The 21666-nt window shown below is 45.7% G+C and overlaps 2 protein-coding genes across 5 annotated transcripts in view; one reads left to right on the top strand and one right to left on the bottom strand.

Annotated features, from left to right (window-relative positions):
• Positions 1-2169: 2169 nt before the first annotated feature.
• Positions 2170-21666, top strand: part of MAPKAPK5 (MAPK activated protein kinase 5) — a 53118-nt gene continuing 33621 nt past the window's right edge. For 3 of the 4 annotated variants that reach the window (XM_032168651.2, XM_032168648.2, XM_032168647.2), the window contains exon 1: positions 2479-2605. In XM_032168651.2, the coding sequence (XP_032024542.1) occupies positions 2570-2605 (36 nt within the window). In that variant the 5' untranslated portion in view covers positions 2479-2569. Of the gene's footprint in view, positions 2606-21666 lie in introns of all 4 variants that reach the window. The other variant, XM_032168650.2, reaches the window with a different exon arrangement.
• On the bottom strand, positions 2182-2601 carry LOC116477909 (putative uncharacterized protein encoded by MAPKAPK5-AS1). Its single transcript, XM_032168654.2, has one exon. It carries the CDS (start codon positions 2599-2601, stop codon positions 2182-2184), a length of 420 nt encoding a protein of 139 aa, XP_032024545.1.

Genomic DNA, 21666 nt, shown 5'->3' with positions numbered 1-21666 from the left:
GTCTTAAATTAACCTAGATAGAAACGAACTGGATCTTCCACTTCCATCAAGTTTTTCACTCACTCAGTGGCATCATTATCCATCTAGTTGCTTAGGCATACATTTGAAAGTTATCCTTGGTCTGTTTCTTATCCTTCCCTTCCACATCTAATCCTTCAGGAAGTCCTGACAATGTGACCTCCAAAACATGTCTTAAATCCATCTTCTCAGCCAGGCACGGTGGCTCACGCCTGTAATCCCAGTACTTTGGGAGGCCAAGGGAGGTCGATCACTTGAGCTCAGGAGTCGGAGAGCAGCCTGGGCAATGTGGAGAAACCCAATCTCTACAAAAAAATATGAAAAGTTAGCCAGGCGTGGTGGCATGCGCCTATAGTCCCAGCTACTCAGGATGTTGAGGTGGGAGGATCGCCTGAGCCCAGGAGGTCTAGGTTGCAGTGAGCTGTGATCACGCCACTGCACTTTAGCCAGTGGGACCCTGTTTAAAAAAAAAAATCCATCTTAGCTCTACACCTTTACTGACACCTCCTTAGTTCAGACAGTGTAATAATCTCTCATCTGCATTATTCTCCAATAGCCTCCTAATAGCTCTGTTTCCATTCTTGCTTTCCTATATTCTATTCTCTACAAAGCAGAATGATCTTTTAAAACAAATTTGATCACTCTTTAGTTTAAAACCTTACAATAGCTTAGAATAAAATCCAAAGTCCTGGTTATGAACCCCAAAGGCCACATATGATGCAGCCCCTGCCCACATCTCCAACCTCATCCTTTTTATACTTTTTTTTTTCTTTTTTTGAAATAGAGACGGGGTTTCGTCATGTTGGCCAGGCCGGTCTCGAACCCCTGACTTCAAGTGATCCATCCGCCTTGGCTTCCCGAAGTGCTGGGATTACAGGCGTGACCCACCGCGCCCAGCCTCCAACCTCATGCTTTATCAGTCTCCTCCTACTCGATCTACTACAGCTACAATGACCTTCTAACTGATCCTTGAACATATTCAGCTTATTTCCACCTTAAAATTTTTACCCATCTGCCCAGAAATCTTTCCTTGGATTTCCAATAGCCAGCCCTTTCTCATTCCTCAGGGGTCTCAGCTTAAATGTTACCTCCTGAGATTCCTTCCTTAATCATCTAACACGAAGCAGTCCCCACATCCAGTTATTCTCTTACCTCAGCATCCTGTTTATGTTCTTCTTAGCATCAGACTCGGGCTTTTTCCTGTTTATTACCTACTTCCTTTTCCTGAAAGATCCATGTGCCGGTACCATGTGTTGTTCCTACTGTTTCTCCAATGTCTAGTAGATTTGGCACATACTGATGTGCAATTAATAAGTGAATAAGAACCATTGAGAGGCGATTAGTCAAAAGCTCTTGCAAAGCCCTTTGATAGGTTATCGGTGGAGAGTAGGGAGCACAAACCTGGGGTCCCATTTTAGCTTGACCACTTCTTGGCTGTGCACAAACTAGTCTAGCTCTCTTGAGCCTCAGTTACCTATTTTGCAAATTAGGGATGGGAACATCCATACCTCACAACGCCAAATGGCTACCTTGTAAAGATGAAAGGAGGAAATGCAGGAAATAACTCCACGTAAGGTTAATGCTCCGTAAACAGATCTGCTACTGCTATTATATATTCTACACAATCCTGCCCCCTTACGGCAGGACCCTTCCGGTGCTTCAGTCCTCTCTTCTCTCTCCTGGGTTGACTTCCACCGGTCCTCTCAGAAGAGCATTTCCCAGGTGTGAATCTCCGCAGAGTGGAGATAAACGCTGAGGCCCCAACGCACGCGCACTCACGCGAGTCCGGCCCTATGACGTCACTGGAACAGCGCCATCGCCGCGGAAGGCCCAGTGGCCTGTCCTGTATGCGGCGCGTCTTAGGGAGGCCCAGGCGGGCGCCTGCAAGTCGGGTGCGCGGCTCTGGGGCAGCTCGGAAACCCCAGCGGAAGGCAGCAAGGGGTGCGTGGGGCCGTGGAGTCACGAAGCTGGGCGGCAGGAGGGGCGAGTCGGAGCTCCCGCGGGGCACAGCGCGTGCGTGAGGGCGGCCGGCGGGGCTGCCCGGCGCGGGTGTCCTGGCGATGTGTGGCGCTGAGGCGGCGGCGGGAGCAGCGGCGCCGAGCTCTGCTTCGGCTTCGGCTTCGCGGCGGTGCAGGCGGCGGAGGCGGAGGCGCAGGCTCCTCTTTAGGACCTGGCGAGCCCAGGTCTAAGCGGCGGCCCCGCGAGGCCCCTGCACAGCGCCCCGGGTCGAGGCCTTCCCCGCCTCGCCCTACCCCGGGAGCCTGCCTCCCCAGCTGGGGATGAGGCTAGGAGGCGGCCGCGCGGGGCCCAGCACAAAGACTTGTCCCCAGGGGCCGCCGCCTCCGCCGCTGCTGCTGCCGCCAGCCTAGAACCGCCCGCCGAAGCAGAGCCGGCGCCGGGGTCCTCATCCCCACCGGTCCCGAGGGGCGGCTGCTGCCCGTCGCCACGAGGCCCGGGGGCCCGAGTGCCGAGCCCTTTGCTCCCTCGGCCGCGCGGGGACAGGGCGGCTGAGCAGCCTCCGCCTCTCCCGGCTGTGGGGGCCCCACTGAGTATGTCGGAGGAGAGCGACATGGAGAAGGCCATCAAGGTAAGAGGGAGGTGCCCCCTCTTCCCCCGCGTTGTCCTGTGGCGTTCTTCTCGGCTCCAGCCTCAAAAAGCAGGGAGATTTTGCAGTGAGAGGTTCCATCGACTACCGGGTTTCGGCCTCCCCCGGATTCCGTGGATCGCGCTTTACAGCCCTGGGGCCAAGGGTATGGGTGTGGGTGTGTGTCTGCCTCCCTCCAGCTTCACTGGTGAGTGTGATTTGTGCTCAGCTAGAACGGAGATGAGTGGCCTGGAGACACTATCAAGTGTCAATGAATGGGACGAAGAGAGCCCTACTACTACTACACGTTTCAATCACTCCCCAAGGGCCGCCAGCATTTGCTTCCGGATGGTCTACAGCACTTGGAGAGTTGGAATTTATCCATCCCTCCCGATTTGTTTGAAATCAGCCTTCTGGAAATCTGCAGTTGGAAGAAGGTGGTTCGCCGTACAAAACCTGTCCTTTGGGGAATAGGTTGTCCTCACTTTTCTGTGTGTTCTCCCCTTATTCTTTTTCCTCTTCTCTCTCCTAGGAAGCATTGAGTTTACTTAGGAAAAGTTAACAGTTCCTGTGACTGAACTGCACTTAAACCAAAAGAAAAGCAGATGTGTGTTCGAAAATTACACAAATAAAATAAGTTTTCTAAAACCTGTTTTTAACTTTTTTTTTTTTTTGAGACGGAGTCTCGCTCTGTCGCCCAGGCTGGAATGCAATGGCGCGATCTCGGCTCAGTGCAAGCTCCGCCTCCCGGGTTCACGCCATTCTCCTGCCTCAGCCTCACCGAGTAGCTGGGACTACAGGCGCCCGCCACCACGCCCGGCTAATGTTTTTGTATTTTTAGTAGAGACGGGGTTTCACCGTGGTCTCGATCTCCTGACCTCGTGATCCGCCCGCCTTGGCCTCCCAAAGTGGTGGGATTACAGGCGTGAGCCACCGTGCCTGGCCCAAGGAAGACTGGGTTTCAAATCATAAAAATAAAGATTCTAAAAGACTGCCTTTATATATCCTTCTTTTGTTTTGGGTGTTTTTTTTTTTTTTTTTGAGTTGGAGTTTGGCTTTGTCGTCCAGGCTGGAGTGCAGTGGCACGCTGTTGGCTCACTGCAACCTCCGCCTCCCAGGTTCAAGCGATTCTCCTGCTTCAGCCTCTCGAGTAGCTGGGACTACAGGCGCGTGCCACCACACCCAGCTAATTTTTTTGTATTTTTAGTAGAGGTGGGGTTTCACTGTGTTAGCCAGGATGGTCTCCATCTCCTGACGTCGTGATTCACCCGCCTCAGCCTCCCAAAGTGCTGAGATTACAGGCGTGAGCCACCGCGCCCAGCCTTGATTTGGGTTTTATTGGCACAGAGGCATGATATGCCACCTGAAGTTATTTAATTGGGTTGTGAATCAGAGCATATGTGGCCAGATTTTAAACATTGTTTCCTGTGTGCCAGATGGTGTCCTAGACACAAATGGTACAAGCCAGACTCCTAGATGTCCCTGTTGTCATATAGCTTATATTCTAGAGGGTGGGGTTACTGCTAGGTGGTTTTAATTACATGTGGAAAGGGTGAGGAGTACTGTGTTAAATAGGGTAGTCCGAGGAGGTGACACTGTAGAGTTCTGATGGAAATGCGAAAGCAAGCCACCACTGTCTCAGGGAAGAGTATAACAGGCAGTGGGAACAGCAAGGACAGACCTTGAGGTAGAAGCAGGTGTAGTGTGATGTAGGAAGAGCAAGGTGGCTAGAATGCAGTGGGTCAGTGGAGATGATGTAGAGCAGCAATGGGAAGCAAGGTACTTAGGGCCTTGTAGGCCGTCGTAAGAACTTTGGCTTTGACCCTGATTAAAAGGAGAACTATAGGAGAGTTTTGAGCAGGAGACATAGTTCCAGGGGACAAGTATATAAATAGGGCAGCAACGTCACTTAGTGGTTGTTATAGTTTCTCTAGGTAGACCCAGTTGAAATCTCAGCCTATGTTTTTTTTTTGAGACACAGTCTCACTCTGTCACCCAGGCTGGAGTGCAGTGGCGTGATCTCGGCTCACTGCAGCCTCCTCCTCCCGGGTTCAAGCAATTCTTGTGCCTTGGCCCTCCGAGTAGCTGGGACTACAGGCGCACACCACCATGCCCGGCTATTTTTGTATTGCTAGAAAAGACGGGGTTTCACCATGTTGGCCAGGCTGGTCTCGAACTCCTGACCTCTGGTGGTCTGTCTGCCTTGGCCTCTCAAAGTGTTGGGACTACAGGCATGAGCCACCATGCCCAGCCCAGCCTTTCTATTTTATTAGCCGTGTGTCTGAGTACGACATCACTTCACTTGTGTCTCGTTAGTTTCCTCATCTGTAGATGGGATAAAAGCACTCCCAGCTCATAGGGTTTTTTGTTTGTTAGTTTTTGAGGATTAAATGGGCAGATACACCCAAATGTGCTTATGATAATACCTAGGCCAGGCACGGTGGCTCACACCTGTAATCCCAGCACTTTGGGAGGCCGAGGCGGGCCGATCACCGGAGGTCAGGAGTTGGAGACCACTCTGGCCAACATGGCGAGAGCCCCGTCTCTACTAAAAATACAAAAATTAGCCAAGTGTGGTGGCACATGTCTGTAATCCCAGCTGCCCAGAAGGCTGAGGCAGAAGAATCGCTTGCACCTGGGGGGCAGAGGTTGCAGTGAGCTGACATCATGCCACTGCACTCCAGCCTGGGCGACAGAGTGAGACTCCTTCTCAAAAAAATAATAATACCTAACAGCAAGAGCTCAATGAATATTAGCTCATAGCAACTTAAAGGTGCTTTAGAAAGAGTTGTTTTTTTCACTTGACTCTTGCCCAGCCCAATTTTCTTAAAATTTTTTTAGCTTTTCTTCACTGAAAAGTACTTAATAGGTCATGGTGAATCTACACTAATTTGGGCATGTCCAACCAATACCTATTGGAGTTGAAAATCAGTACTGATGAGGATGTACTGCTTTGGAAGCAAGCCAGCATTACACCAAATAAAAAACATTTGGTCTGTGGCATTGTGTTGTATTCATTGTTTTGCTTTTTTTAGGGTGTTCAGCAGATGGTGAGCACTGAGACAAACCTGTAGTGTTCAGCTGGAAAAGCTGTTTTCCTGGCCTCCAGCCACAGCACTTGAACTCTTGCTGCCAGACTACCTGAGAGTGGACTGACTGGACTTTAAGATCTCATCCTCCCTTATCCACAGTTTTGCTTTCCACAATTTCAGTTACATATGGTCAACTGCAGTCTGAAAATATTAAGTGGGAAATTCCAGAAATCAATAATTCATAAGTTTCTTTCTTTTTTTTTTTTTGAGACAGAGTCTTGCTCTGATGCCCAGGCTGGAGTGCAGTGGCGCGATCTTGGCTCACTGCAAGCTCTGCCTCCTGGGTTCAAGCAATTCTGCCTCAGCCTCACGAGTAGCTGGGATTACAGGTGTGCGCCACCATGCCTGGCTAATTTTTGTATTTTTAGTAGAGACAGGGTTTCACCATGTTGGCCAGGCTGATCTCGAACTCCTGACCTCATGATCCGCCCTCTTCAGCCTCCCAGAGTGCTAGAGTTATAGGTGTGAGTCACCGCGCCTGGCTCTCATAAGTTTCAAATTAATTACTATTCTTTGTAGTGTAATGAAATCTCTTGCCATATTGCCTGGGACATGAATCATCCCTTTGTCCAGCATGTTCACACTATATATGCTTCCTGTCCTGTAGTTACTTAGTAGTCATCTTGGTTATCAGAACAGACAGTATGTATAGGGCTTACTACTATCCAAGGTTTCAGGCATCCATTGGAGGTCTTGGAACATATCCTCCCTTATCTGTGGGGACTACTGTACTCTTAAAAACTTTAGGATAAGGGGCTGGGCGTGGTGGCTTACGCTTGTAATCCCAACACTTTGGGAGGCTGAGGTGGGTGGATCATTTGAGGTCAGGAGTTCAAGACCAGCCTGGCCAACATTGTGAAACCCCATCTCTACTAAAAAATACAAAAAAAATTAGCTGTGTGTGGTGGCGGGCATCTGTAGTCCCAGCTACTCGGGAGGTTGAGGCAGGAGAATCACTTGAACACGGGAGGCGGAGGTTGTAGTGAGCTGAGATTGCTCCACTGCACTCCAGCCTGGGCAACAGGGTAAGACTGTCCAAAAAAAAAAAAAATTAGGATAAGATCAAATGGCTGTAGTGGAGGCTCTATCTTCTATTCCCTGTATCTTCTATTACCTGTATCTCTAGTCCCATAGCCCCATGACTTTGCTACGCCCCAGGCACTTAGCTAAACCTGGAGAGTGGGCATTTTGGGATTAGGGATTCTTACATATTGTCTTCTATTATATATGGCGAGTCATTAATATTTGATGGAGTTTGTGAAAATCCATTTCCTTCGTTTTTAAAATTTAAAAAATTGTATAGTTTACACATCATAAAAATACCCCCAATATAAATGTACAGTTCAGTACATTCAGTGTGAATGTTCAGTAATTTTTAGTAAATTTGTAGAGGTGTGCAGCCATCATCACAGTCTGGTGCAGAACATTTCCATCCCCGCTAGAAAGTTCCGTCCGCCTGGTTGCAGTCAGCCCCGTTCCCATTCCTCGCCCCTTACAGCCACTAATTTGCTTTGTCACTATAGTTTTTGCCTTCTCTAGGAAGTATTTCCTTAGTAGCTTACCAATTTTATATGTTTGATTTCTTAGCAAATTTCTCAGGTTCATCCATGTTAGTGTGTGCTTTAGCAGTTCATTCTTTTTATTAAGCAGTAGTCTTTATTGCTTATCCATTCTCAGTTATGGGACATTTAGATTATTTCCAGTTTTTAGCTGTTGTAAATAAAGTGATAAAACTGTGCAAGTTTTGTGTAAATATATGTATTCATTTCTGTGTAGATAGCTAGATGTGGAATAACTGGGCAGTACAGTAAATTTATGTTTAACTTTTTAAGAAACCACCAAACTGTTTTCCATAGTGGTTGTACCATTATACATTCACACTGGCAGTGTTTGAAAGTCCTAGTTTTTTCTACCATCTTCACAAATATTTGGTATTTTCAGTCTTGCTGTTTTAGTCCTTCCGGTGGGTGTGTAGTGGTATTATGCTTTTAATTTGCATTTCCCTAATGACTAGTGCTGTTGGACATCTTTTTGTGTGCAGATTTGACATTTGTGTTTCTTTTCTGGCAAAAGGTCTGTTCCAATCTTTTGCCCCATTTTTTTTTTTTTTTTTTTTTGAGATGGAGTCTTGCTCAGCCACCCAGGCTGGAGCGCAGTGGCACGATCTCGGCTCACTGCAACCACCGTCTCCTGGGTTCAAGTGATTCTCCCATCTCAGCCTCCCGAGTAGCTGGGATTACAGGCACCTGCCATCATGCCCAGCTAATTTTTGTATTTTAGTAGAGATGGGGTTTCACCATGTTGGCCAGGCTGGTCTTGAACTCCTGACCTCAGGTGATTGCCCGCCTTGGCCTCCCAAAATGCTAGGATTATAGGCATGAGCCAGTGTGCCCTACCTGTTTTTGCCCATTTAAAAATTTTTTTTTTTTTTTTGAGATAGAGTCTCGCTTTGTCACTCAGGCTGGAATGCAGTGACAAAGCGAGACTTGGCTCACCGCAGCCTCTGCCTCCGGGGTTCAAGCGATTCTCCTGCCTCAGCCTCCTAAGTAGCTGGGATTACAGGCGTGTGCCACCATGCCCAGCTAATTTTTTGTATTTTTATTTTTGTTTATTTATTTTTTTTTGTATTTTTAGTAGAGACGAGGTTTTCACCATGTTGGCCAGGCTGGTCTCGTACTTCTGACCTCAAGTGATCCGCCTGCCTTGGCTTCCCAAAGTGCTGGGATTACAGATGTGAACAACCATGCCCGGCCTAAAATTGATTTCTTTGCCTTATTGAGTTATAGGATTATTTATTTATTTACTTTTTTATTAATTTTTTTAGAGACGGGGTCTCACAATGTTGCCCAGGCTGGTCTTGAACTCCTGGGCTCAAGCGATCTACCTGCCACAGCCTCGTGAAGTGCTAGGATTACTGCACTTGGCCAAGAGTTCTTTTTTTTTTTCTTTCTTTCTTTCTTTTTTTTTTTTTTTTTCTGAGACAAAGCCTTGCTCTTGTCGCCCAGGCTGGAGTGCAATGGCATGATCTCGGCTCACTACAACCTCCACCTCCCAGGTTCAAGTGATTCTCCTGCCTCAGCCTCCCAAGTAGTTGGGATTATGGGCATCCACCACCGTGCCTGGCTGATTTTTGTATTTCTGGTAGAGACTAAAAATTTTAGTTTTGCCATGTTGGCCAGGCTTGTCTTAAACTCCTGACCTTGTGATCTGCCTGCCTTGGCCTCCCAAAGTGCTGGGATTACAGGCGTCAGCCACCGCACCTGGTCTAGAGTTCTTTATAAACTGAATAAAAGTCATTTATCAGCTATGTGATTGGCAAATATTTTCTCCCAGTCTGTGGCTTATCTTTTCATTTTATAATGGTGTCTTTTGAAGAGCAAAAGGTTTTAAATTTTATGAAGTCCAGTTTAGCACATTTTTTTCTTTTTCTTTTATTTTGTTAGGACAGTCTCATTCCGTCACCCAGGCTGGAGTGTAGTGGTGCGATCACAGTTCACTGCAGCCATGTCCTTCTAGGCTTAAGTGATTCTCCCTCCTCAGCCTCCTGAGTAGCTGGGACCACAGGTGTCTACCACCATGTTTGGCTAATTAAAATAACTTTTTTTTTGTAGAGACATGGGTCCCACTCTATAGCCCAGGCTGGTCTCCAGCTCTTGAGCTCAAGCAGTCGTCCCACTTTGGCCTTCCAAAGTGCTGGAATTATAGGCATGAGCCACCACGACTGGTTGTGAAATACCCTTTTTTTTTTTTTTTTTCTGAGATGGAGTCTTGCTCTGTTGACAAGCCTGGAGTGTAGTGGCGTGATCTCGGCTCACTGCAACCTCCACCTCCCAGGTTCAAGCAATTCTCCTGCCTTAGCCTCCCAAGTAGCTGGGATTACAGGTGTGTGCCACCATGCCTGCCTAATTTTTGTATTTTTAATAGAGACGGGGTTTCACCATGTTGGCCAGGCTGGTCTCGAACTCCTGACCTTGTGATCTGCCTGCATCGGCCTCCCAAAGTGCTGGGATTACAGGCATGAGCAACTCTGCCTGGCCAAAATACCCTTTTATTTCATATTGAAGATGCAGCTTTTACGTGGGTGCAAGAGTGCTATAAGAAAGGCATACCTATAGACTCTAATATTTTTCGAGAAAAATCAAAGTCATTGTGTCTTAAAGCAAAAGGAAGGTAAAGGATCTAAAGTTGGAGAATTTAATGCCAGCAAAGGATGGTTTGATAATTGTAGAGAGGTTTGGCTTTAAAAAATGTCAGGGTAACAGGAGAAGCAGCTTCTGCTGACCAAGAGGTGGCAAACAAGTTCCCAGATGCCATTAAGAAAATCATTGAGGAGAAAAGATATCTGCTTGAATGGGTTTTTAATGCAGACAAAAATGCCCTATTCTGGGGAAAACAATGCCACAAAGGACATTTATTAGTAAGGAAGAGCAGTGAGTGCCAGGACTTAAGGCAGGAAGAGCTAGGTTAACTGCCGTTTTGTGTAAACGCAGTCAAGTTTATGATCAGGACTACCCTTGTCTATAAAGCTGCTAACCTCTGAGCCTTGAAGGGAGAAGATAAAACACCAGCTGCCAGTCTGTTTTTACCAAAAGAAAGCCTGGATAATGAGAACCCATTTTCTTTTTTTCTTTTCTTTTTTTTTTTTTTTTTTTTGAGAGGAGTCTTGCTCTGTGGCCCAGGCTGGAGTGCAGTGGCACGATCTCGGCTCACTGCAAGCTCTGCCTCCCAGGTTCACGCCATTCTCCTGCCTCAGCCTCCCAAGTAGCTGGGATTATAGTTGCCTGCCACCACGCCCAGCTAATTTTTGTATTTTAGTAGAGACAGGGTTTTGGCATGTTGGCCAGACTGGTCTTGAACTCCTAACCTCAAGTGATCCTCCTGCCTTGGCCTCCCAAAGTGCTGGGATTACAGGCGTGAGCCACCGTGCCCGGCCAGGACTGCCTTTTAAAGTTTTTTTGATACAATGCCCCTGGCCACTGAGAATCCCATGAGTTCAACACTAGGCTTTGAAGTGGTCTACTTGTTCACAGTGTCTCTAATTCAGCCTGTAGATCAGGAGGTCTCAAGGACGTTTTGAGAAAGAGTCTGGCTCTGTCGCCCAGGTTGGAGTGCAGTGGGGTGATCTCAGCTCACTTCAACCTCTGCCTCCCAGGTTCAAGCAATTCTTATGCCTCAGCCTGTCAAGCAGCTGGAATTACAGGCACGCTCCACAATGCCTGGCTAACTTTTGTATTTTTAGGAGAGATGGGGTTTCACCATTTTGCCCAGGTCGGTCTCGAACTCCTGCCTCAAGTGATCTGCCCGCCTCAGCCTCCCAAAGTGCTGGGATTACAGGCTTCAGCCACTGCACCTGGTCCAGGACTTTCAAGACTCATTACATAGGATACTCTGGAAAAGATTGTTAACACCAAGGAAGAGAATCCTGATAGAACGTAATGAAGGTCTAGAGGGATTATACCACTGAAGATGCCATTGTTATAGAAAAAGCTGTGGAAGCCATCAAGCCTGAAACAATAAATTCCTGGTTGAGAAAACTCTGTCCAGATGTGCATGACTTCATAGGATTTATGACAGAGCTGGTTAAGGAAATCATGAAGGAGATTGTGGATATGGCACAAAAGGTGAAGGGTGAAGAGTTTTAAGGTACAGATCTTGGAGAAATTCAAGAGCTACTAGACACCACACCTGAGGAGTTTAATAGAAGATGACTTGATGGAGATGAGTGCTTCCATGCCAGACAGTAAGGAGTAAGATGTACAAGAAACAGGGGCAGAAAAAAATTGACATTAGACAATTTGCCAGAAGGGTTCCAATTATTCAAGACTTCCTTTGGCTTTGTTTATGGAATATGGAATGGAACCTTCTATGATACTGGCACTGAAGTGAAAGCAAATGGTGGAAGAAGGATTAGTATTGTATAGAAATGTTTTTAGAGAAATGGAAAAGCAAAAATGTCAGACAGAAATGAGGACGTATTTTTGTAATGTTACACCAGATTTGCCTGCCTCTCCTGCCTTCCTTTCCATGCCCTTCACCTCTTCTACCTCTGCTACCTGGAGACAGCAAGACCAACGAACTCCTTTTCTTTCCCTCAGTCTACTCATCCTGAAGATGGGTGAAGATCTTTATGATGATGCCCTTCCACTTAATGAATAGCAAATATGTTTTCTCTTATGATTTTCTTAACATTTTTTCTCTATCTTACTCTATTGTAACAATATAGTATGTAATACATAAAATATGTGTTAATTGACTTTCTGTTGTCAGTATGGTTAACAGGCTATTAGTAGTTAAATTTTGGGGGAGTCAGAAGTTATGTGCAGATTTTTGACTGCCCAGGGTGTCAGTGCCCTTAACCCTCACGTTGTTCAAGGGTCAAGTATATTATCTTATTTATTAACGTACTAGAGTTTTCCATTTCTTTAGGGCTTCTTCAGTTTCTCTAAGCAGTGTTTTCTAGTTTCCAGTGTATAAATCTATAAATCTTGCCTTTTGATAAATGTATTCCTTTTTTTTTTTTTTTTTTAAGACAGAGTCTCACTCTGTCTCTCAGGCTTAAGTGCAGTGGTGCAATCTCGGCTCACGGCAACCTCTGCCTCCTGGGTTCAAGCGATTCTCCTGCCTCAGCCTCCTGAGTATTTGGGATTACAGGCTTGCTCCACCATGCCTGGCTAATTTTTGTATTTTCAGTAGAGACAGGGTTTCACCATGTTGGCCAGGCTGATCTTGAACTCTTGGCCTCAGGCAATCCACCTGCCTCGGCCTCCCAAAGTGTTGGGATTACAGGCATGAGCCACCGTGCCCAGCCTGATAAATGTATTCCTGTTTTCTTCTTCACGCCTGTAATCCCAGCACTTTGGGAGGCCGAGGTGGGTGGATCACGAGGTCAGGAGATTGTGTCCATCCTGGCTAACACGGTGAAACCCCCTCTCTACTAAAAGAAAATAGAAAAAATTAGCCAGGCGTGGTGGCGGGCGCCTGTAGTCCCTGCTTCTCGGGAGGCTGAGGCAGGAGAATGGTGCGAATCTGGGAGGCGGAGCTTACAGTGAGCCAAGATGGCACCACTGCACTCCAGCCTGGGCGACAGAGCGAGACTCCGTCTCAAAAAAAAAAGAATGGAATTGTTTTCTTCATTTCATTTTTGGATTATTTGTCGCTATTGTATGGAAATACAGTTGATTTCTGTATATTGATTTTGTATTTTATATCCTTAGTACATTTGCGTACTAGTTCTTATAGATCCCTTAGGATTTTCTACATATAAAACAAAATTTTTTTGTTTAGAGATGGAGTCTCTCTCTGTCTCCCAGGTTGGAGTGCAGTGGCGTGATCTTAGCTTACTGCAACCTCCGCCTCCCGGGTTCAGGCAATTCTCCTATCTCAGCCTCCTGAGTAGCTGGGACTACAGGTGCCTGCCACCACGCCTGGCTAATTTTTATCTGTTTAGTAGAGATGGGGTTTCACCTTGTTGGTCAGGCTGGTCTCGAACTCTTGACCTCAGGTGATCCACCCGCCTTGGCCTCCCAAAGTGCTGGGATTACAGGCTTGAGCCACTATGCCCGGCCTGGCTGACAATTTTTATCAGGAATGGGTGTTGAGTTTTTGTTAAATATTTTTTCTTCATCTATTGAGTTAATTATGTGGTTTTTGTTCTTTATTCTTAATATAGTATATGGTAATATTACTTTATTTTCAGATATTAAGCCAATCTTGCATTCCTGGTATAAACCCCACTCAGACCCACTTAGTCTGGTGTAGAATCATTCTTACATGTTGCTAGTTTCAGTTTGTTAATATTTTGTTGAGGATTGTTTAATCTATATTCATGATAGATACTTTCTTGTGAATGCCTTTTTCTGGTTTTGGTATGAATGTAATGCTAGCTTTATAGAACAAGTTAGAAAGTATACCCTCCTCTATTGGATCATTACTATGAACATAGTAAAGATTTTTTTTTTTTTTTTTTTTTGAGATGGAGTCTCATTCTGTTGCCAGGCTGGAGTGGAGTGCAGTGGCACGATCTCGGCTCACTGCAACCTCCACCTCCCTGGTTCAAGCGATTCTTTTGTCTCAGCCTCCCAAGTAGCTGGGACTTCAGGCACGTGCCACCACGCCCAGCTAATTTTTGTATTTTTAGTGGAGATGGGGTTTCACCATGTTGGGCAGATGGTCTTGATCTCTTGACTTCGTGATCCACCTGCCTCGGCCTCCCAAAGTGCTGGGATTACAGGCATGAGCCATCGCGCTCAGCCAGTAATGATTTTCAATATGAAATAAAAGGGTATTTTACAGCCAGATGTGGTGGCTCACGTCTGTAATCCCAGTACTTGGGAGGCCAAAGTTTGGAATACATTATTTTGTTAAATATGTGGTTCTCAATGGAAGGGGCAGGGTTTACCTCTTGGGAGACATTTGGTAACATCTGGAGAAATTTTTGGTTATCACAGCTGGTAGCGGGTGCTTCTGGCACCTAGTGGGTAGAGGGCAGGAATGCTGTTGAACATCCTAAAAGGCCAAGGCAACTCCACAACAGAGAACTATCTGGCTCAAAATGTCAGTGGTGCTGAGATTGAGAAACCCTACGAATGTGTAGTATTTACCACTGAAACCTATGGGCCTAGACTTTGTTTCATGGGAAGATACTCAGTTATTAACTCAGTTTTTTTTACTTGTTATAGGTCTATTCAGGTTTTCTTTTTCTTCTTGAGTGAGTTTTGGTAATTTCTGTCTTTCTAGAAATTTGTCCATTTTGTCTAGTGCTCTAATTTGTTGGCATAAAGTTGTTCATAGTTTTCCCTTTTAATACTTTGATTTCTATAAAGTCAATTGTGATGTTCCCTCTTTCCTTTCTAATATTAATAATTTGTGTCCTCCCCTTTTTTTATTGGTCAGTTCAGCTAAAGGTTTGTTAACTTTGTTGATCTTTTCAAATAATCAACTTTTGGTTTTCATTGATTTTCTCTATTTTTCTGTATTCTGTTTTATAGCTCTCTGCTCAAATCTTTATTATTTTCTTCTTTCTGCTTGCTTTGAGTATAGTCCACTCTTTTTCTACATTTTAAAGGTAGAAGGTTAGGTTAGTGATTGTGATCTTTTCTAAGGTAGGCATTTACAGCTATAAATTTCTGTTTCAGCACCACTTCATCTCATTATTTTTGGCAAATTGTGTTTGCATTTTCATTGAGATAAAATATTTTCTAATATCTCATGTTAAATCTTCTTTGACCTCCTGGTTATTTATAAGTGTGTTGTTTAGGCCGGGTGCAGTGGCTCACGCCTGTAATCCTAGCACTTTGGGAGGCCGAGGCAGGCGGATCACGAGGTCAGGAGTTTGAGACCAGCGTGGCCAATATGGTGAAACCCCACCTCTACTAAAAATACAAAAATTAGCTGGGCATGGTGGTGTGCACCTGTAGTCCCAGCTACTTGGGAAGCTGAGGCAGAAGAATCGCTTGAACCTGGGAGGCAGACATTGCAGTGAGCCGAGATTGCGCCACTGCATTCCAGCCTGGTGACAAGGTGAGACTCCATCTCAAGAAAAAAAATGCATTGTTTAATTTCTTTTCTTTTTTTTTTTTTTCTTGAGATGGAGTTTTGCTCTTGTTGCCCAGGCTGGAGTGCAATGGCGTGATCTTGGTTCACCGCAACCTCTGCCTCCTGGGTTCAAGCGATTCTCCTGCCTCAGCCTCCCGAGTGGCTGGGATTACAGGCGTACGCCACCATGCCTGGCTAATTTTGTACTTTTAGTAGAGACTGGGTTTCTCCATGTTGATCAGGCTGGTCTCAAACTCGTGACCTCAGGTGATCTGACCGCCTTGGCCTCCCAAAGTGCTGGGATTACAGGCGTGAGCCACTGTGTCCAGTCGTGTTGTTTAATTTCTAAATATGTATGGATTTCCCAAGTTTCCTTCTGTTCATTTCTAACTTAATTCCATGGTGGTTGGAGAACTTCATATAATTTATTTTCAATTTATTTAAAAAAATTTTTTTTTTTTTTTTTTTTTTTTTTTTGAGACGGAGTCTCGCTCTGTCACCCAGGCTGAAGTGCAGTGGCGCGATCTCGGCTCACTGCAAGCTCCACCTCCCGGGTTCACGCCATTCTCCTGCCTCAGCCTCTCCGAGTAGCTGGGACTATAGGTGCCCGCCACCACGCCCGGCTAATTTTTTGTATTTTTAGTAGAGACAGGGTTTCACCGTGGTCTCGATCTCCTGACCTCGTGATCTGCCCGCCTCGGCCTCCCAAAGTGCTGGGATTACAAGCGTGAGCCACCACGCCCGGCCTAGATTTTTTTTATGATCTAGAATATGGCCTATCATAAGCCATTTCAGATTAAGACTAACTTTAAATTAATACTAATAGTTTCAGTAAAATATAGAAAATGCTCCAGTTTAGCTCCATTGTCTCCGTCTTTTTTTTTTTTCTTTTTTTTTTTTTGAGACGGAGTCTCAGTCTGTCTACCCAGGCTGCTGTGCAGTAGCACGATCTCGGCTCACTGCAACCTCCGCCTCCGGGGTTCAAGTGATTCTCCCGTCTCAGCGTCCTGAGTAGTTGGAATTACAAGTGTGCACCACCATGCCCGGCTAATTTTTGTATTTTTAGTAGAGATGGGGTTTCACCATGTTGGCCAGGCTGGTCTCAAACTCCTGACCTCAGGTGATCCACCTGCCTTGGCCTCCCAAAGTGCTGGGATTACAAGTGTGAGCCACTGCGCTCAGCCTTCTCCCTCTTCTTTTGTGTTACTGTTGTCTATGTATTATGTATGTAGATATTACAAACCAGAAAATACAGTGTTGTAGTTATTTGTTTATGCAGTCAAATCTTATGTGTTTTAAATAAGAGAGAAAGGAATAAAATATATTTACAGCCTTTTATGTTGACCTACAGTATATTTACCATTTTTGTTATTCTTCATTTTTTCCCTCTTGATCCAAGTTACTATCTGATGTAATTTCTCTGTTGATTTTCTGCATATATATTTTTGAAGTGCTTTTATGAGGATTATAATATGCATCTTTAATTTATCACAGTCCACTTTGGGTTAAAATGGACTAAAGTCTGGTAATATATAGCACCTTTGCTCCAAGGTAGCTCTATTTCCTCCTTTCTCCCTTGTGTTCTTATTGTCATGTATATCTTTATATGTTATAACCTATCTTATGTATATTTATGAAATTAAGAGAAGAAAATAATTTTTTTCCATGTTTACCTGTTCTAGTACTTTCTGTTCCTTCTTGTGAATCCAAGTTTTCTTTTTTCTTTTTTTGAGATGGAGCCTCGCTCTCGTTGCTTAGGCTAGAGTGCAGTGGTATGATCTCAGCTCACTACAACCTCCACCTCCCGGGCTCAAGCAATTCTCCTTCCTCACCCTCTGTAGTAGCTAGGAATACAGGCGTGTGCCACCATGCCTGGCTGTATTTTATAAGGCGGGGTTCCATGTTGGCCAGGCTATCTTGAAACCTGACCTCAGGTGATCCCCCCCACTTGGCCTACCAAATCTAAGATTTGAGACGGAGTCTCGCTCTGTCACCCAGGCTGGAGTGCAGTGGCGCAATCTCGGCTCACTGCAAGCTCCGCCTCCCGGGTTCACGCCATTCTCCTGCCTCAGCCTCTCCGAGTAGCTGGGACTACAGGCACCCGCCACCACGCCCGGCTAATTTTTTGTACTTTTAGTAGAGACGGGGTTTCACTGTGGTCTCGATCTCCTGACCTCATGATCCGCCCGCCTCGGCCTCCCAAAGTGCTGGGACTACAAGTGTGAGCCACCGTGCCCGGCCCCTTTGGTAGTTCTTGTAGACCAAGTCTACTAGCAGTGAATTCTTTCAGTGTTTATTTATTTGATAATGCCTTTATTTCACTGTTAATTTTTGAGGGATAGTTTTGTTCAATATAGAATTTATGCTTGACAGTTTTTTTTTTTCAGTACTTTCATTATGTGATTCTACTGTCTTCTGGCTTCCATTGTTTCTGATGAAAAGTCAGCCATTATTTATATTGCTGTCAATGATTTGTCATTTTTTCCTTCGTGCTTACGTTTTCTCTTTCAGTGTTTTTTGTGTATGTGTGTTTGTGTGTGTGTGTGTTTGTGTGCGTGTGTGTGAGACAGGGTCTCGCTCTGTTGCCTAGGCTGGAGTGCAGTGGCATGATTTCAGCTTATTGCAACCTCGATCTGCTGGGCTCAAGTAACCCTCCTACCTCAGCCTCCCCAGTAGCTGGGACCACAGGCACAGGCATGCACCACTACACCAGGCTAATTTTTGTATTTTTTGTAGAGACAGGGTTTTGCCATGTTGCCCAGGCTGGTCTCGAACTCCTGACTTCAAGTGATCCTCACCCCGCAGCCTCCCAAAGTGCTGGGATTACAGGTGTGAGCCACTGCACCTGGTCTTGTCTTTCAGTGTTTTGACTGTGATATGTCTGGGTGTGGTTCTTTTTGTGTTTATTTTATTTAGAGTTTGTTGAGCTTCTTGGAGGCCATAGGTTATTACTGTTCATCAAGTTGGGGAAGCTTTTGCCTATTATTTCTTCAAATATTCCCACCTCCCCCACTTCACCCCTCTTTGGCTGTTTCACTACACATATGTTGGAATGCTTGACATTATTCTACAGGTCTCATTTTTTTTTAATCTTTTTTCTGTCTATTCTTTGGATTTGATCATTTCTTTCTATGTGTTTTCATGTTCACTAATTATTATTTCACCTGAAAATCTGTTGAGCACGTCTATTTTTTTTTTTTTTTTTCCAGAATGGAGTCTTGCTCTGTCACCCAGGCTGGAGTGCAGTGGTGCGATCGCAGCTCACTGCAACCTCCACCTCCTGGGTTCAAGCAATTCTCCTGCCCCAGCCTCCTTAGTAGCTGGGATTACAGCACCTGCCACCGTGCCTGGCTAATTTTTGTATTTTTAGTAGAGGTTTCACTGTGTTGGCCAGGCTGGTCTCGAACTCCTGACCTCATGATCCACCCGCCTTGGCCTCCTAAAGTGCTGGGATTACAGGCGTGAGCCACCGCACTCGGCCTGTTGAGCACCTCTGATCAGTTTTTCATGCCACTAATTATAATTTTTAACTCTAGGATTTCCATGTGGTTCCTCTTCATTTTTTCTGTTTCTCGGCTGAAAATCTCCATTTATCATTATTTTTTACTTCATCATCAGTTTTCTTTAATTCTTTGGACATTTAAAATAGTTGCTTTTAAGTGCAACTACTTGCTCAATCTAGTATCTGCATCCAATCAGAGATGGATGCTATTGATTTCTCTTTTTCCTGAGCTTGGGTGACACTTTCCTGGTTTTTACAAGTCTAGAAAATTTTGGTTGAAAACTGGACGTTTAGATAATATAGCAACTCTGGATTCTGAGTTTCCCCCCCTGTGGCTTGTTATATTTATAGTTAATTGCTTAGAATTAAACTGGAATCTGTTTTTCCTTTGGTGTGCTAATGTCTCTGCTTAGTTTTAAATTATTACTATTTTTTTCGAGACGGAGTCTCACTCTGTCACCAGGCTGGAGTGCAGTGGCACGATCTCGGCTCACTGCAACCTCCGCTTCCCGGGTTCAAGCGATTCTCCTGCCTCAGCCCCCCTAGTAGCTGGGATTACAGGCGCCCGCCACCATGCCCAGCTAATTTTTGTATTCTCAGTAGAGATGGGGTTTCAAGCTGGTCTCAAACTCTTGACCTCGTGATCCTCCCGCCTTGGCCTCCCAAGTGCTGGGATTACAGGCATGAGCCACTGCGCCTGGTCAATTTTAAAATGTTTATTTTTAGCTGGGCTCAGTGTCCTACGCCTGTTATCCGAGACTTTTTTTTTTCTTTTCTTTTTTTTTTTTTTTTTTTTGAGACTTGAGTTTCACTCTTGTTGCCCAGGCTAGAGTGCAATGGCATGATCTCAGCTCACTGCAGCCTCCGCCTCCCTGGTTCAAGCGATTCTCCTGCCTTAGACTCCCGAGTAGCTGAGATAACAGGCGCCCACCACCATGCCCGGCTAATTTTGTATTTTTAGTAGAGACGGGGTTTCATCATGTTGGTCAGGCTGGTCTCGAACTCCTGACCTCAGGTGATCCACCCGCCTCAGCCTCCCAAAGTGCTAGGATTACAGGCGTGAGCCACCGTGCCCAGCGAATCCCAGCTACTTGGGAGGCTGAGGCAGGAGAATCGCTTAAACCTGGGAAGTGGAAGTTGTAGTGAGCCGAGATTGCGCCATCGCACTCCAGCCTGGGCAACAAGAGTGAAACTCCGTCTCAAAAGAAAAAGAAAAATTTTCATTTTTTCTTCCCAGCCTGGCTTTTGGTGGGTTGTCCCTGTATCTGTTTAACTTAGTTGTCAGCCAGTGATTTGGGCAGAGATTCTCAAATACTTTCAGCCCCTGAGGCTTTTACCCTATCCTGATCAACTTACAGTCAAATGCTCTACTGCTGAGCTATACCCCCCTGATCAATGTGTATGTGGGTTTGGAGAAACTCTAAAAAATTGCAGCTGGCTCTAAAGTCTCCTTTGGTTTTCAGTTTTTCCTTGTTCTCTTAGGTATAATTTCCCAGTCAATGATGGTCATGTGAAGAGCTTAACTCAGACTTTCTATGGCTCTGTTTCAGGATTTTCCCATTAAATCTCTGGATGTTCTGCCCATCTAACAAGGACCACTGCCAAAGCTATTCATTTCCATCCACATTCACCACTTTTAGCTGGTAGATCCATGAATTTTCTTCCTCACCCCAAATTGAGTCCACCCCCTAGAGCAGCAGAACTGCTGATTTTCATAGCTGCCCCCATGCTGGGAAAACTAGCATTGTCAGCAGCTGACTATGCTGTAAGCAGTGGGGATAGAGGGGTAGAAGGATGGCAGGATCCTAGGCTAGAAAGCTTACTATTTTTACCTGAACCTCTAGCAGATTTTCAAGAATCTGTACTTCTCAGTTTGTTTGATTTACACTGTATTGAAGTAGTTCTTTTTGACAATTCTAATTTTTTTTTTTTTTTTTTTTTTGAGACGGAGTCTTGCTCTGTCGCCCAGACTGGAGTACAGTGGCGCAATCTCGGCTCACTGCAAGCTCCGCCTCCCGGGTTCATGCCATTCTCCTGCCTCAGCCTCTCCGAGTAGCTGGGACTACAGGCGCCCGCCACCACGCCCGGCTAATTTATTTTGTATTTTTTTTAGTAGAGACGGGGTTTCGCCGTGGTCTCGATCTCCTGACCTCGTGATCCACCCGCCTCGGCCTCCCAAAGTGCTGGGATTACAAGCGTGAGCCACCGCACCCGGCCGACAATTTTAATTTTTAACTTTTCCATTGTGGTGAGGAATTGCCTACCACTTCATGCTGTGAATACAAGGATTTCTACGCCTGTAATCCCAGCACGCGCATGGAAATTCTTGTATTCACAGCATGAAGTGATAGGCAAGTGAGGCCGAGGCAGGCGGATCACCTGAGGTCAGGAGTTCGAGACCAGCCTGGCCAACATGGTGAAACCCTGTCTCCACTAAAAGTACAAAAATGAGCTGGGTGCAGTGGTGGGCACCTGTAATCCCAGCTACTCAGGAGGTTGAGGCAGGAGAAGCTTGAACCCAGGAGGTGGAGGTTGGCGTGAGCCGAAATCGCACCACTGCACGCCAGCCTGGGCAGCAAGAGTGAGACTCTGTCTAAAAAAAAAAAAAAAGAATTTCCATTTTTTCTTAGTTTTTGAGCTTCAGAGAATGACTAGGGTCTGCCTTACTAGAGATAAAGGTAAGAATAGAGGACTAATGCCCAGGCCACTTCTCAAACAAGTCGTATTGGAATCCCCTTTGTGTCAGGTAGTTTTTTTGTTTTTGTTGTTGTTGTTGTTGTTTTGTTTGTTTTTTGAGATGGAGTCTCACTCTGTCACAGGCTGGAGTGCAGTGGCGTGATCTCAGCTCACTGCAACCTCTGCCTCCCAGGCTCAAGCGATTCTCCTGCCTCACCCTCCCAAGTAGCTGGGATTACAGGCACCGCCACCACACCCGG

The sequence above is a fragment of the Hylobates moloch genome, unplaced genomic scaffold, assembly GCF_009828535.3.
Source record: "Hylobates moloch isolate HMO894 unplaced genomic scaffold, HMol_V3 SCAFFOLD_12, whole genome shotgun sequence".
NCBI classification, from domain to species: Eukaryota; Metazoa; Chordata; class Mammalia; order Primates; family Hylobatidae; genus Hylobates; species Hylobates moloch.
The sequence above is the reverse complement of the archived record's forward strand: the minus strand, read 5'-3'. Positions and strand labels throughout refer to the sequence as shown.

Coding starts and splice junctions, on each gene's coding strand:
- LOC116477909 (XM_032168654.2), bottom strand. CDS start 2,601: ATGGCCTTCTCCATGTCGCTCTCCTCCGACATACTCAGTGGGGCCCCC.